This window comes from Atheta coriaria, unplaced genomic scaffold (genome assembly GCF_025399875.1).
Source record: "Atheta coriaria isolate IRGN ID8LTWV9N9 unplaced genomic scaffold, Caltech_Dcor_3.1 hic_scaffold_6_pilon, whole genome shotgun sequence".
NCBI classification, from domain to species: domain Eukaryota; kingdom Metazoa; phylum Arthropoda; class Insecta; order Coleoptera; family Staphylinidae; genus Dalotia; species Dalotia coriaria.
The window spans coordinates 6,765,047-6,778,623 of record NW_027045448.1 but is presented as its reverse complement, the minus strand read 5'-3'; the positions used below and the strand labels follow the sequence as shown (position 1 = coordinate 6,778,623).

The 13,577-nt window shown below is 39.6% G+C and overlaps 5 protein-coding genes and 1 long non-coding RNA gene across 6 annotated transcripts; 2 read left to right on the top strand and 4 right to left on the bottom strand.

Annotated features, from left to right (window-relative positions):
* Positions 1-537: 537 nt before the first annotated feature.
* On the bottom strand, positions 538-2,759 carry LOC135793942 (transcriptional repressor Rhit-like). Its single transcript, XM_065305064.1, has 3 exons — positions 2,529-2,759; positions 2,009-2,247; positions 538-1,952 (listed from the first exon to the last, which is right to left on the bottom strand). Exons 1-3 carry the CDS (start codon positions 2,584-2,586, stop codon positions 1,179-1,181), a joined length of 1,071 nt encoding a protein of 356 aa, XP_065161136.1. The 5' UTR covers positions 2,587-2,759; the 3' UTR covers positions 538-1,178.
* Positions 2,760-4,184: 1,425 nt separating this feature from the next.
* LOC135793943 (uncharacterized) lies at positions 4,185-5,302 on the bottom strand. The gene is made up of 4 exons (XR_010548750.1): positions 4,969-5,302; positions 4,709-4,905; positions 4,347-4,648; positions 4,185-4,287 (listed from the first exon to the last, which is right to left on the bottom strand). It is a non-coding gene; the product is annotated as an uncharacterized lncRNA (long non-coding RNA).
* Positions 5,303-5,528: 226 nt separating this feature from the next.
* On the bottom strand, positions 5,529-8,367 carry LOC135793941 (uncharacterized). Its single transcript, XM_065305063.1, has 5 exons — positions 7,934-8,367; positions 7,703-7,875; positions 7,315-7,623; positions 6,587-7,252; positions 5,529-6,525 (listed from the first exon to the last, which is right to left on the bottom strand). Exons 1-5 carry the CDS (start codon positions 8,148-8,150, stop codon positions 5,599-5,601), a joined length of 2,292 nt encoding a protein of 763 aa, XP_065161135.1. The 5' UTR covers positions 8,151-8,367; the 3' UTR covers positions 5,529-5,598.
* Positions 8,368-8,826: 459 nt separating this feature from the next.
* Positions 8,827-11,028, top strand: LOC135793165 (conserved oligomeric Golgi complex subunit 8-like). Its single transcript, XM_065303992.1, is given in 5 exon segments — positions 8,827-9,141; positions 9,195-9,661; positions 9,715-9,928; positions 9,984-10,139; positions 10,142-11,028. Coding segments are annotated over 5 exon segments (1,722 nt in total). The 5' UTR covers positions 8,827-9,059; the 3' UTR covers positions 10,945-11,028.
* Positions 10,977-12,738, top strand: LOC135793168 (uncharacterized). Its single transcript, XM_065303996.1, is given in 3 exon segments — positions 10,977-11,820; positions 11,822-12,301; positions 12,358-12,738. Coding segments are annotated over 3 exon segments (1,200 nt in total). The 5' UTR covers positions 10,977-11,140; the 3' UTR covers positions 12,398-12,738.
* LOC135793169 (ciliary microtubule-associated protein 2-like) lies at positions 12,330-13,525 on the bottom strand. Its single transcript, XM_065303997.1, has 3 exons — positions 13,132-13,525; positions 12,759-13,077; positions 12,330-12,696 (listed from the first exon to the last, which is right to left on the bottom strand). The coding sequence occupies exons 1-3, from the start codon at positions 13,523-13,525 to the stop codon at positions 12,354-12,356; spliced, it is 1,056 nt and encodes a 351-aa protein (XP_065160069.1). The 3' UTR covers positions 12,330-12,353.
* Between the last annotated feature and the right edge of the window lie 52 nt (positions 13,526-13,577).

The window sequence follows — 13,577 nt, the reverse complement described above, 5'->3', positions numbered from 1 at the left end:
TGGCACACATTTCGTTCGCGCGCGAGATCTTTTGACCCATAGAAATTTAACAGCTTCGCATCGCGATAACGATACCAGATTGATTCAGTACACGAAACAACACATGCGCGACTTAACTAAATCACAGGTTGATACTTACGACGTGTCTTGAGGGTTGAGGCAGTCCTGTCGCCTTAGCAATCAGCGCTACAACGAGACAAACATCGATGAGACGAAGACGCCGCGTGAGCACCACGCCGCGAGCCATTGATTCACACACTATGCACCACACGATCGGTGGACCGTTCTCGATTGAATGGCATCGACTACAATTTTGACCCCTGACATAAATTGTCTCCAGGCCCCCTCTTTCCATTCATAGTTTGCGTTTGACCCATTTACATTGAAATATGTTCAGCTATTTGTCCAGCCGATAGCCGAGATTATTAATTACTTCATTCATGATATTGCTGCAACTCCAAGATGGCATCGCGTTGCAAAATCAGTTTCTTAACATCCGTTTTGTTGCGTCTTCACATAAGAAAGCTCACATTGCAGTTGTATGTTTGAAATAATTGTATTAACGTAGAAAATGTGCTCATACAAATACATATACAGATAGACTTAACACTTAAGTACTGAACGCCTACAGACAGATAATTATTTATTGGCTATATGAAAACACACAACTAATTGTTACATTAACTGCAAGAACGATTAATAGGTTACGCTTAATCTACAAACGGGAATGAGAAACATGTACATTTATTTTATTGCGCGCGAGCACGTGGAATGAATACGGGATGTGACGTGCTCGCGATCGCCACATTGCACACCACCGGCCAAAAAAATAAAAACGAAAAAAAGTAAAGCAAACGATATAAATACGTATACACAACGACATACACTTAAGCTATGCGCACCGGGCGAATAATTGGACCCCGTGCGAAGTGTGTGTATATTTTTTGACTAGGAGCACTCTCGTCTTCAAGTCAAAGAGAATCAGAAACATTAAAAGCTTACTAAGTAACAGCACCATTGCGACCAGCTTATATTCTAATCTAACCTATATTAAAAACTTGATTAACTTAAGTAACTTTATAAGTTATCTAAGTTTAAATCAATTAAAACTAATGAGATTTAGTTTTGATCCAGTTTGGTCCCTAATACACTAAAATTGATGCTGTGTTTTTGTGTGGTCAGACAGCGATGGCCAAACCCAGCGTATAGTTGCGCTTCGATGATTTGTCGGAGAAATCAACGGGTTGTTCTTGAACGATGGAGCGATGTAAGTGGGAGGTGTTCAAGATGACGGACGGATGCTCCACTTGCGCGAGGAGTAGTCTCTCCGGATTCGGACTGATGACCGTCGAGCGATAGAGACCTGTCCCACTGCGTATAACTGAGTTGACCGTCACGATCACTGGTGTTGGTGATGAAGCTAGTGATTTCTCTGGTGTGGACTCCCGAGTTTGCTGCGTACCATTGATACGCATACAGGAGGATTCTTCGTGTTTGTACAGGTATGATTTAAGAGCGAATGCTTTACCACAGCGGGCACATACGTGTGGTTTGGTGTTGGAGTGGGTTTGCACATGCGCGCGTAGATTAGATTTGTCAGCGAAGGCTTTATCGCAAATTGGGCACTTGAAGGGTTTCTCGCCGGTATGGGTACGGATGTGTCCTTGGAGTAACCATGGTCGCGAGAAACACTTACCGCAGTATTGACATTTGCATCCTTGGTTGTGGGTACGCACATGCATGGAGTAGGCTGGCATGCTGACGTAGAGCTTATCGCAATGTGGACAACGACGAGCTTTCTTATCTGCTGGTGAACGATGTGTTTGTCTATGACGGGCCAGGTTACTCGAGGTACTGTAACGTTTACCGCATTCAGCACATTCGTGTTCACTACAATCATTCTGTGTGCTTGCATCGACCAGTCTTTCCGGTGTTACAACAATGGAATCGTTCTAGAAACCAAAAATGAGTTTAGTTTATATTTAATGATGAGGTCAGGTAAACTTACTGTGATAATGTGTGAACGTGGTGTCCTTGATGATTTGTCGAATAGTTTATGGGTGTAGGTGATGATGTCATCAGGACTCCTCGAGTGGACAGACAAATGGCGGCCCTCGAAGATTTTCCCCGCTGCTGCTGCTAAACTGACTTCCGCTAGTTTGGTGAGATTGTAGAGTTCATCAGGACACTCGGAGCTATTCTCCGAATGAGTGGTGTCGGCGCTGTTGCTGGGAGTTGGACTCGATCCTGCAAGAAACGCCATGTCACTATTTAAAGTGGACGAGATGACCTTTGTGCAGTGGGAAAACGGACTTGTTGATCGCGTTTATTTTTATCGGGAATGTGTATGCGCTTTTCCGTGCGGCGTAAAAACGTTTCGTGTGTGGACGACCGACCGTAAGGTGGGATCGGCACTGTGCCAATTCGCAACAAGTAGCCAAAATTACCGACCGCACATCAAATAACCCTATTAGTTACAACTAAATTAATGGTTCGGGGACATTTTGCATGGGACCACACTTACTCACCTCTGGTATCCATTTCCTCGTTGTACCGACGATGAGTAATGAGGAAAGCTCGCGGCATTTTGTTGCTGGGACACTGACCACTACATTCAATGACACTTTTTGAAAGTTAAGTTAACACTTCAGTTTAGGTAAATTTCTTGTTAAGTGTAAGGAGCAGGGTGATTCCCTGACGACGTATTGAAACAAACTGGCGATGAACGAGAAGGCACCGATTCGAGAAAACGTGGCCCGCGTTCTATATTTACGCAATCTGAACGTGTGCCAAGATGTTTACGGCATGTTATACGTATACACCACGAGCGCATGTTTACATGTGTGCATCAGCGCGCTCCCTTAAGGGCCCGCCGTTCCATTGGCCCTCCCGCGCGGCTCAAGTCGTTGGGTAATTTTTTTTTGTACCACCGCGTGAAGATTTTTACGTATACAAGTGCGCGGATGATTTCGACGACGGCGATGGTGGCGACGGGCCGGTGAATGAATGCTTACGTGGTTACTCACGACGCGCCGTGATGCTAAATCGGGAGCGCGCAGGAATGCGTCGCGACGCGCGATGTTGGCCGCCGGCCATCAACCACCTATTGCTGCACCTAGCCTAATGTTTCGCCATCATTCCGAGCGGCCACTGACTCACATTCAGCGGAAATATTTTCATCCTTTTACTCTTTCATTCATATTTTACTAAATTTATATATTATTGGCGGTGTTTGGTTTGTTTTCATTTATTTGCGTTTAAAGGTATGTTTAGTGTCGATATCCGATTCGAATTACTTGTGCGCAATGTGCATTCGAAGGTGAGTCCTCCAGCTCCAGGCGCACACTTGCATCGCGCACTGGTTTATTAATAGCGGTGCTATTTCGGGCAACATCCGTTCTACAATGGCTCATACTTTGACAGAAACAAAGTACATCGCGATAATTGACTTCCAAATACTTTCGATTGCTTTGTTTTTTTTTTTTATTATTTGACTCAAAATGCAATTAAATTCTGATATAAAGTTTGCTTCGCAACTGAATAGAAAGTTTTGCAGTTAGTGGTTCAGTGATTACATCCAGTGAAATAAAACTGTATCGAGCAACACCCGGATGTTTACATCTACATAGTTCCTTTCTTCACAAATCGAAAATAAACATTTCTCTATAAAGCAGAAGCTGGAAATGCGACAAGCTCCACGATGCGCTCGCTCTCCCGAGAGTTGCGAGATGGTAGGCTATTTCTGGACGCGACACGACCACACCACGCCACACCATGCTCCATGGTTCCCTCTTGGTCTAAATATGAGCGGCGTGCCGCAGCTGCGTTCAGCAGGTAATTAACCAGCGGCGTGTGCGCCGCCCGAATCGATTCCCGATTCGTCGTGGCATGCAGCGCGCACACGAGACGATTATATAAATATCGAAGATTTGTCACCTGCGCCCTCCGGAAGTTCACGGAATTACACGACGAGGTTACCATCTGACGAATTTGCTAATTGAGGGTGAGGGGTGAGTCAGGGTGAACGAGGCAGACACGCGTCAGACACACGATGTGCCCACGGCGGGCGCACCACGTGTTAACATCTCCCACCGAGACATGTTGACACTCTTATGTTGACGTCTTTTAAATGTTGCACTCTGTTACCAAATCAAAGAAGGCGTTGAATATAATTAGAGATTACATGCAGTTAAGTCATTTTATTATGCCACTTGTTAAACATTTGTGTATTTAATCAATAACAATCTTGACCAGAGCTGTGCTTTCAAGCTTAGGTGTACCCATATCCTATAAGTAATTGTAAATGGTAATTAAAATGTATTGTAGAAAAGTTTCTGAATACTTACGGTGACTTTAATAGTCAATACCATATTTTGCTTTGCTGGAATGTCTTTCTTGGTGGTTAAAGTGGCATAGTGAATTTTCCGGTTTAGGTATTCTGTTCCTTTATAGCTAATCTCAATATAATCGTTGACATCAATAGAAAATTCTACTTTGGTGTTGGTATAGTCAACATCCACTGCATAAATTTCAAAATGTTGGTAAGCAGGGCTCCTGCTTTGATAGGCATTCCAAAGTGATATTGATACTCTTTCCGGTTAAACATCGGCTCATGATTGTTAACATCCGTTATGGGTTGCACGAAATACTTATTACAGAATTTTTAAATTTATTATAACGCATTGTATTGTTTATGATAATAACTTACGAACTGAGTTTTGTTTTCGTAATCATTTTCATCTACATAGCACTCAAAAGGCAAAAGAAACTCTATACGAGCGGGTTCATCATGGATTTCCTTGTACTCGAAATTTCTGAAGTTTTCCGTAGGTTTGAAAATAACTTCTTTATCAATTACTTCAGCACTGATATAGTTAACACCATGATACACATCCAGATTGTAGTCTGTTAAACAAAATTGATTTCTTTCTTTGAATTGAAAACGTTTACTAGCAATACTTTACTTACTTGTTATATTTGAAGGAAGTTTAAATGTGTAGAAAACCTCATCGAAAGCATCATCATTTTTTGGCTCATTTACGAACGTAGGATCAAAAAATGATTCGTGGGTAAATTCCAAGGGTAGATTGCAGTTGTTCTCATCAGATCCTCTGGGTTGATTTTTGTTTTCCGCAGCGCTTGCAAGCACTAACACTGCGCAAAGCAATAGAATTTTTCCGAACGCCATATTGCAAGTTGTATTCAGGTAATTTTTACATGAAATGTGAAAATGAATGCACAACTATCCTTATAATGGATGAATTTATCTGGGCTTTGTTCCAGTTTCCAACAATGTGGTCAGGATCAATGTTATCGCATCACGTATCTTGATATCTTGATTGGGCATCATTTATTTCGACACGTTTTTTTGTTGTGGTATTTTAAGTGTTTTTGCATTTATCACATTATCACATTTGACGACGCACTTTGAGCTGAGTATGTTTATTCTAGGGATCATTCTATACCCGCAGACTCAAACAATAGATTCTTATCTTATAAAAGTTTAAAGTTAATAAGAAGAAAATAAGTATTTTTGTAGTTGCTGTTTATTAAATTGGATATATTTTAAGTAATAACATAGGTATTAAGAATTAACATTTATATGGGCAGTTTCTCCGGAAGTGGGGCAGCGTTCGGCTTGCTTTCAACGAAGAAACGTTTGCGGATGATATACAACATGGCGGCCAGTCCCACAAATGAAACAACAAACATCATGATGACACCGAGAAGCGAGGACAGCATGAAAGCACTAAAACCGTGCAGGTCACCGCCTGGACCACCGACAGGTGTGCTAGTTGGAGTTTCAGCAGTCGTAGTTGCCGGGGTAGTAGTGGGAGGTTGAAAATCTTTACTAAAAACAATCGTCACTTTTGTCTCTGCTTCTAATTGCCTCCACTTGGCTTTAATCGGGAATGTAAACGTTGGGCAATTATCACATAAGTCCAGTCCGGTTACTTTCATTGTGACTTCCGGTTTACCAGTAAGTTTATTTGCTGTTATTGCAAATTTATCTTTTAAATTCTCATCAAAAATTTCAAACGTGATCTCTGAATCCATGCCGTTTTTCAAATTAGGTGCTTCGTATCCTTCGTACGTTTGCAATGTTTTACCATTGTCTTCAAACGCTTTCAGGAAATATTCAGCTTCAGTGAATAAAGGCTGGTCACTTTCGTCCTTGGTCACTTTGATGTGTATATCTACTTCTGACATGCTTTCATCATCACCATCATCTACTGTTAGGCGGAAGGTTTCGTCAAATTCAGCATCAATTGCTTTCAAACTGATAATTTTTGCTTTGCATACTTTTCCTTCAACGTCAGCCCGCCTCACTGAGAATAATTCTTGATCTGGCAGTTTGAAATTGCAATCCGTGGTTGTTAGGTCTTTCTCGGTGACAGTTATATCTCGCATCAACGTAATTTCAAAATTTTCTGGAATTCTATTGTAGAAAGAAAAGGTGTAGTCAGCGTCTTTAGGAAATTCAGGAACGTGGTTATTAGTGTCGCGAATCCTTTGTCTAAATTCCTGTATAAAGATATAAATTAGAATTCAATAACTTATAAAATTATTTAATGTTTTTGTTTACCAGTGTTTTGGTATCATAGGGACACTTGATCGTGATATTCATCTTGATGATATCTTCAAATTCATTATCTTCGTAGTTTTTATACTCTTCGGTCGTAGACATTTTAAATTCGCCGTTGGCAAAATTACAAGTGATGTATTTATTACTCTGGCAATCCATTGACGCCACGTTCTTGATGTTTGAAATATTGAAAAATGTGCCTTCGAAAACATCATCCATTCTTTCCAGATTGTCGAAAGATTTCTTGTTAATATCAAGAACTGGTACATAACAGACGATCTCAAGTTCTTTATCGCTTGTAATCTTCAGTATAGTTTTAATCTCGCGTTTCTGCCATGTTGCTTTCAACGTTAGAGAAAAATCAGTGTTACTATAAGCATGTTTCGGTGCTTCCGGTAGTGATTCCTTTAGTATCAACTTAATACTTCCGGTCAAATAGTCCAATTCAACGGAGAAGTACTTGGAAAATTCTGAATCTTCAATTGTAACATCAATATCATGGTCGAGGCCTTCAACTAACTCGATGGTATCTTCCGAAACGATTTTATCGTCAATCACTTGAAAGTTGTACTCTGGTTTTGTAAACTCAAAGTTCATTTCGTTTTCATGCAGGCGAATGATTAACTTTGCAGTGGTTTCTTTAGAATCATCATCAGAGTGACGATCCTGGAGAAAATATAAAATAAGATTAAGATTACAACTAAGGTTATTTTAGGTTATGTTATTACCTTAACACGGATTGTATAGGTATCGTCGATTCCTGATTCAATTTCTTTCGTTGCATACAAGATGACATACGTTTCTTTTCCTTCTACGTCTCCTCTTTGAATGCTTAATGCATCCACCTTTTTGTTGTTGTCACTCTCAATAGAGAATTCCAGGCGATCCGGTGAGCAATCCTTATCAGTAGTTGATATCTTCATGAGATCGTTTAAACGGAAATCTTTTGGAATGTTGCCGTACATTTCAAACACATATTCATCCTGATTCCAAGTGGGTGCGTAAGTATTGAGGTCGTTAAGTTTTTGATAATAAGTCTAAAGATAACCAATTAATATTAATAACTACTGCTTATTTTTAAAATGTAAAGTAAGTTATTAATTATTTTCTACTTGCAATATCGTATTCTTCGTCATCCGGGCAAACAACGCTCAGGACCACTTCAATTCTATTACCAACGACTTCTTCTTCGTAGTTTTTAAAATCTGCAGTGGTGGAGATACTCAGAGTGTTATCTTTATCAGCATAGTTAAACGTCAGCCATTTTGATTCCTCTTTTACTTTGAATGCTGTGAGTTGAAGTTTCAGAAAGTCAGTTAAGAAATTTTAAGATATATTGTGTATTACCTTTAATGCCTTGGGTTGGGAATGTAACAATTAATTTTTCTGATGCGTAGTTGTCATCAATCTTTTCACCACTCAATCCTGAAATGCTAAACTTCACATTTTCTCCGTTGATTCGGCATTCGTCACTTCTCACATCCTTCGATTGCACCTTTGCAGCAATAGTTGCAAAAATGATCGAATAAACAACCACCACCAAAGTGGTGATAATCTTACTCATTTTTATTTCTCTTAGCAAATTCGGCGATGATTTTGTTTGAAGTATTATGGAGGCACAGCTAAATGTCGCCAAGTATTGGCATTAATAATGTATTGATCTTTATCACCTTATCTATTGAAGGTTTTGATGATGATTTTAATGATAAATTTGTTATCGTCACGTATAGTAGCTAATGAGAGAATTTTGTATTTTTAGCTTCGCGTGGCTACACAAGGTTTATTGTAAATTGTAGATTTTCATGATCAAACTGATAAGTAGTATGTGACCACTTGAAGGTGTTTAGAATGTGTTACTAATGGAGCATGATTATAGTGTCGCCGTTTTGTTATTGCTTTATATTGACATAATTAGTAATCTTTTATAGATGACGAGTTTTTTTATGGTCTGGGATCCGAAAAAGATAAAATTTGTGGCAGTTTTTTGTATGTTTGGCATAGATGTAATTTGGTATGTTGCCGTATGCTATGTCCTCCAGTGGGTGAGAATTTGGGTTACGCATATCTCTCCAACTCTTGCATGAGCAGGTATTCAAGGCTGACGCGCTTTCCCCCACTACTGTGTGCGGGTTTGGCGCAAGCATATAAGGGCAGCCCGCAGTGACCCAGTAATCAAACAGTACAGTCGCGGGTCTCTAGCTTCTTTTCTTTTCAAGTTAACATAAATATCGCATTTTTAAATGAGAAGCTTTCCTTGACGATTTTGCAATTTAAATTATGGCATACAGATGGTGCTAGTGCTTACTTTATCACATGCGCTTATCTGCACACATGCATACATCTATAATATTGTACGAGTATTTTGTTTTTGCCTTTTGACAAACCAAAAGTAAATAAGGTTAGTTGTCAGCCGTGTCAGCAACAATAAAACAAATATAGCACATACGAATAGTAGTGTAAAAAAAGTAAAAACATGTCAGAGGCTTTAGAAAGCACTGACCTCACGGACGCAGAGTATCTAAACAAGTTAATCTTTGGAGAAGACTCCAAAAAATGTAAGACACCTTTCTTCACCAAAAGATCATTTGTTTTATCTTAAATTTTCTAGATGCTTCTAATGTATCAGCCCAAGAGTACATTAAAAAACTTGGTGCTGGCACAGTTGAAGAGTTAACAAAGGAACCAATAAGACTACAGGAAGATAAACAAAATGTGCAAGACAAAACTCAAGAGCTTGCAATTAGTCACTATCAGACCTTCATACAAACAGCAGAGTGTTCAAGAACCTCTTTCAATCATTTCAATCAAATTGAGGGTAAAGTGAATGACTTACTGGAGCATATTCCTGTATTTGGGCAGACATGTGTCAATTTTCTGCAGTCCAGTGAAGATATAAATCGGATGAGGAAGCTGAATACAATCACAATTGTTAAAAATGCACAATTGCTGGAAATTCTTGAACTGCCTCAGTTGATGGACAGTTTTGTGAAGGACAACTTGTATGAAGAAGCTTTAGAGTTAGCTGCATATGTCTACAGATTACAGAGCAAACATAAAGATATTGCTATTCTGAAAGTGAGTTTCTTACATCAATATATTTCATCAATACATTCATAATATTTTCACAGACTTTGGTATTGGAAGTTGATAAACTATGGCTTGTAATGCAACGTCAATTAATATCACAATTAAGTACCGATATTCAATTACCGAAATGTCTTCAAGTCATCGGCCACCTTCGCCAAATGGCGATTTTTACAGAGACAGAACTTCGACTTAAATTCCTGCAAGCAAGAAACAGTTGGTTGGAGAAGAGTCTTAAAGATATTTCACAAACTGACGGTAGAGTTCTACAAATATACATGAAACATAATTTATATTGTTATTTATTTTGCAGCAAATCAATTCCTAAGCAAACACATAGAAATAACGCGTGTTAATTTATTCTCGATCATCACGCAGTACCGAGCAGTGTTTAACGACGATGAGCATTCGCCTCTCGCGAGCCGTAATCAATTAGTCAACCAAAACTGCATCTTCTTTGGCTGGTTGCGTTTAAAATTGATCATTTTCTTCAAACCTTAGAAATGCATCTTCCACGTGTGTCTTCGGTTGATACAATTCTTGGCCAATGCATGTATTTTGGTCTTTCATTCAGCAAAGTCGGCTACGATTTTCGCCAGTTGCTTGCTCCGATATTTCTAAAAACAATCGAGCAACAGTTTACTAATGCGTTGCAATCTGCAACCAGTGGTTTTGACGTAAATATTGAAAAGTTCACTCTTATCAATAAGAGTCACACGAAAATGCCGACTTCATGGCGGACAAAATCGCAGGATCCACTACAACCGCCAGATAATTTAATGGAGTTTTATCCGCTGGCGGATTATACGAACAAGTTATTGACAGCATTTAATAATTTGAGATTGTGTCCAGCGTTGAGTATACTAGAGAGCGTGACACAGCAATTGGAACGATCTTTGATTGCGGTTGCAGGTGGAGTGTTTGTGCTCTACGAGCAGGAACATCAGGCATTTACGATGAATTCAAAAGATTCCTTCACGAGATTGTGCATGTGTTTTGCGGATGATTTAGTTCCGTTCATCCAGAAAGCTCTGCATATTATTTATCCCCCAAGTTGTGTTGCTCAGCACCTTGGAATAAGTGTGCAGAAGTTGCAAGATAGTGGTATTGGGTATTTAAATCGCGAAGTCATTGTTGCGAAAATTGTTGATTTATTGCCGGGGAAGGTAATTAGTTTGCCAAAGGCAGAAATTAAAGTTGAAGAAAACAGTGAAGAGAAGATCAAAGAGATTAACAATGAGTGTGTTCCTAGTGAACATACACTTGAGGAATAATAATATGTAATGTTGCAATAATTTTCTTATTTTATCAGGCAAAAACAAGAAATGAAATATGTAATATAGAAAAGTACCTTTTTATTAGAATTTGAATTTATACAACCAGTTGTACGCATAAGGTCCGGCGCACGTTTGTTTTGTGTTGAGGTTAAAAAGGGAAATTAAAATCTAAGCAGAGAAAAGTTAAATTACAATGAATAAACTGCTTAGAGTGCTTCAAACAATTCGGCCAGCACATCTTACGAATCAATGTCGTCGTACTTTCCTCTCCCAGGCGTACAACTGCAGTGATGCTTGGAACCAAAGAAGTTCTTCTCAAATCTTAAGCAAAGTAAACCTCGATGATCTTTACTATGAATTGGATCAACGCTATCAGAAATCAGGAGTTATTAGTGCGGTAGATGTAGATATCTTTGCCAACAAAGTACAAGATGACATTTATGTTGATGAGCTGCTGGATCTAATCCATAAATTGAGAATGAGCTCGGAAACAAGCAACACCCTAAACTCCACTGGACATGCAGTCATTAGATATCTTCTTACACAAAATAAAACATCAGATTTGTTGAATGTGTTGGATGATAGGCTTAACTATGGTATTTTCTTGGATTACTATACAGCCAACCTACTTATGGACCATTTCTACAAGCAGAAAGATTACACAGCAGGGTGTAGAGTAGCCAGTCAAATGATACTTCAAGAAGAAGTAGATCATCCAATAACTAAAGCATTAGCTCTGCTGCATTGTTATAAATATTTGTGTGATCCACAAGGTTGGCCTGAAGTTGTAAAACCTGAAGAACCTGAGGAGGAAGTGAAGATCAGGGTAAAATTTCTCAGAAATCCATATGATGATGGCCATTTTGATCTTGAGATGGCCCAAAATAGTTGGCAAAACTTTGATGGAGTTCACTAGAAACTCACAACAGTCAGATCTACACAAATCACTGCATACAATTGGAAGAAAGCTACTGGAGAATGAGGTTGATGTAAAAACAGAGTTGGAGTCCATTGAAAATATTGAAAAACAATTAGAAGAAGCTGTAGTCCAAGCTGAACAGAAGGTGGCATCAGAAGATATAACACAACAAGTGAAGCTATTCAATGAATGGGAACAAATTCGCCAGAGCAACTTGGAGAAACAGATCTTACGACTGGAAACAGCGCGTCGTATCGAAAACATTAAAAAGACGCAAGAGGATCTGAAAGCGCGCGAGGAAAAATTGTGGTTCTTTGAAAACGAGGAACAAATTGAGCTGTCCATCGAAAACAAAAGGGTTTACCACCCGAAGCGGTGGTTCGGCAAGAAGAGGAAGCCGAGGAAGATTGATGAAGGCTATGTTCCGCCTGAATTGTAAAGTAAATTAAAAAATTAATAGTAATAGATATATAGTTGGTTTTATTTGTTAGAAGGCGTTATAAATCGGCGCTTTATACTCGGTGCGCTTAGTCTTTGACATGAAAACACTCGTCAAGTTCTTCTTCTTTGATTGTGAGCATGATTGCGAATATTTAATGTGATATCTTCCTGGTCCTGGCGATATCTTCCATTTTAGGGCTGGTCGGACTTCCAAGCCGGTTATTCCAAACATGTACTTTTGTTCTTTAGAAGCGGTTATACCTGAAGGAATAACATACTGTGCTGGACCAGGCCAGTTTGGATTTTTGTAGCATGTGGAAATATCGTCTAGTAAGTGACGACAAGTTGGATGTGTTTGAAACCGAGTTGCTTTGTTAAATTTTCCTTTCCTGAAAGAAATTATGTTTATTAGAGGAATTATTTGCACGAGATAGGGGATTAAATCATTTACATTTTGTTTTTTGGATGGCGTAAGTAAACGTCCAACGCACTGGGCCAATTGTAGTACTTATCCGGCGAACATCGCGTACCAGTCGACATCTTGTTAAACATATTGGCATTATCTCTCGGCCCAGTGAAAATATCATACGGTCCACGTACAGATGTGACTTTGTTCAGCAGCGCTTCCAATGAATTCGGATGTATTACTGTGTAGCGATTACAAGGCAACTTCCACGACTTGGATAGTTCTTTGAAGCGTGGGCTACGATTTAGAGTGTTACCCACATGCGGTACTTTATGCGTGTATGGTTTTGAGAAGTATCGCCCGGCTGAAAGCAGAAAGTTTAACAATACTATGATTAAATAAGCTTTAGCTAATCTACCGGGACCAGGTGAAAGAATCTCTTTCGATTGGAAGCGTTTTTGCTTGCCAAGGTTCTGATTCAAGCAAGGTGAGACATCTGCTTGCTTATACAAGCCTAAATTGATATCATGTGAGCCTGGGCCAAGTTGTCCGCGCATGAATTTGCGCTCGGCGAGTAGATCTGCATGCTCGTACCCGAAGTTCTTCGAGAACTCTTGCGACTCATGTTCAATCTGCCATGGCTGCCAGTTGTTCACATTTGGCTTACGGATGCACCTCGGCTGAATGGGGTCGTAATCACATGGAGTACGGTCATTCGGGGCTGTGCGATATAGACCCGGATGGAGGCCCAGTTGGTGGAAACGCTGCACTTGCACCCCGAATGGGTGATTCCATGTCTTTAATTTCGACATTTGACTTTAAGCAGAAACAAAACTAGGTAAAATATGTACACAAATCAAGTGA

Bases quoted from the DNA above. Each gene is read 5' to 3' on its own strand.
- LOC135793942 (XM_065305064.1), bottom strand. From the start codon at position 2,586: ATGCCGCGAGCTTTCCTCATTACTCATCGTCGGTACAACGAGGAAATG. The intron at 2,248-2,528 runs GTGAGTAAGTGT...CGTTTCTTGCAG, and splicing joins CGAGGAAATGGATACCAGAG to GATCGAGTCCAACTCCCAGC. The intron at 1,953-2,008 runs GTAAGTTTACCT...TTTGGTTTCTAG, and splicing joins CACGTTCACACATTATCACA to AACGATTCCATTGTTGTAAC.
- LOC135793941 (XM_065305063.1), bottom strand. From the start codon at position 8,150: ATGAGTAAGATTATCACCACTTTGGTGGTGGTTGTTTATTCGATCATT. The intron at 7,624-7,702 runs GCAAGTAGAAAA...GGTTATCTTTAG, and splicing joins ATGACGAAGAATACGATATT to ACTTATTATCAAAAACTTAA. The intron at 6,526-6,586 runs GTAAACAAAAAC...ATCTTTATACAG, and splicing joins CCTATGATACCAAAACACTG to GAATTTAGACAAAGGATTCG.
- LOC135793169 (XM_065303997.1), bottom strand. From the start codon at position 13,525: ATGTCGAAATTAAAGACATGGAATCACCCATTCGGGGTGCAAGTGCAG. The intron at 13,078-13,131 runs GTAGATTAGCTA...TTCTGCTTTCAG, and splicing joins GATTCTTTCACCTGGTCCCG to CCGGGCGATACTTCTCAAAA. The intron at 12,697-12,758 runs GTAAATGATTTA...AATTTCTTTCAG, and splicing joins CGCCATCCAAAAAACAAAAT to GAAAGGAAAATTTAACAAAG.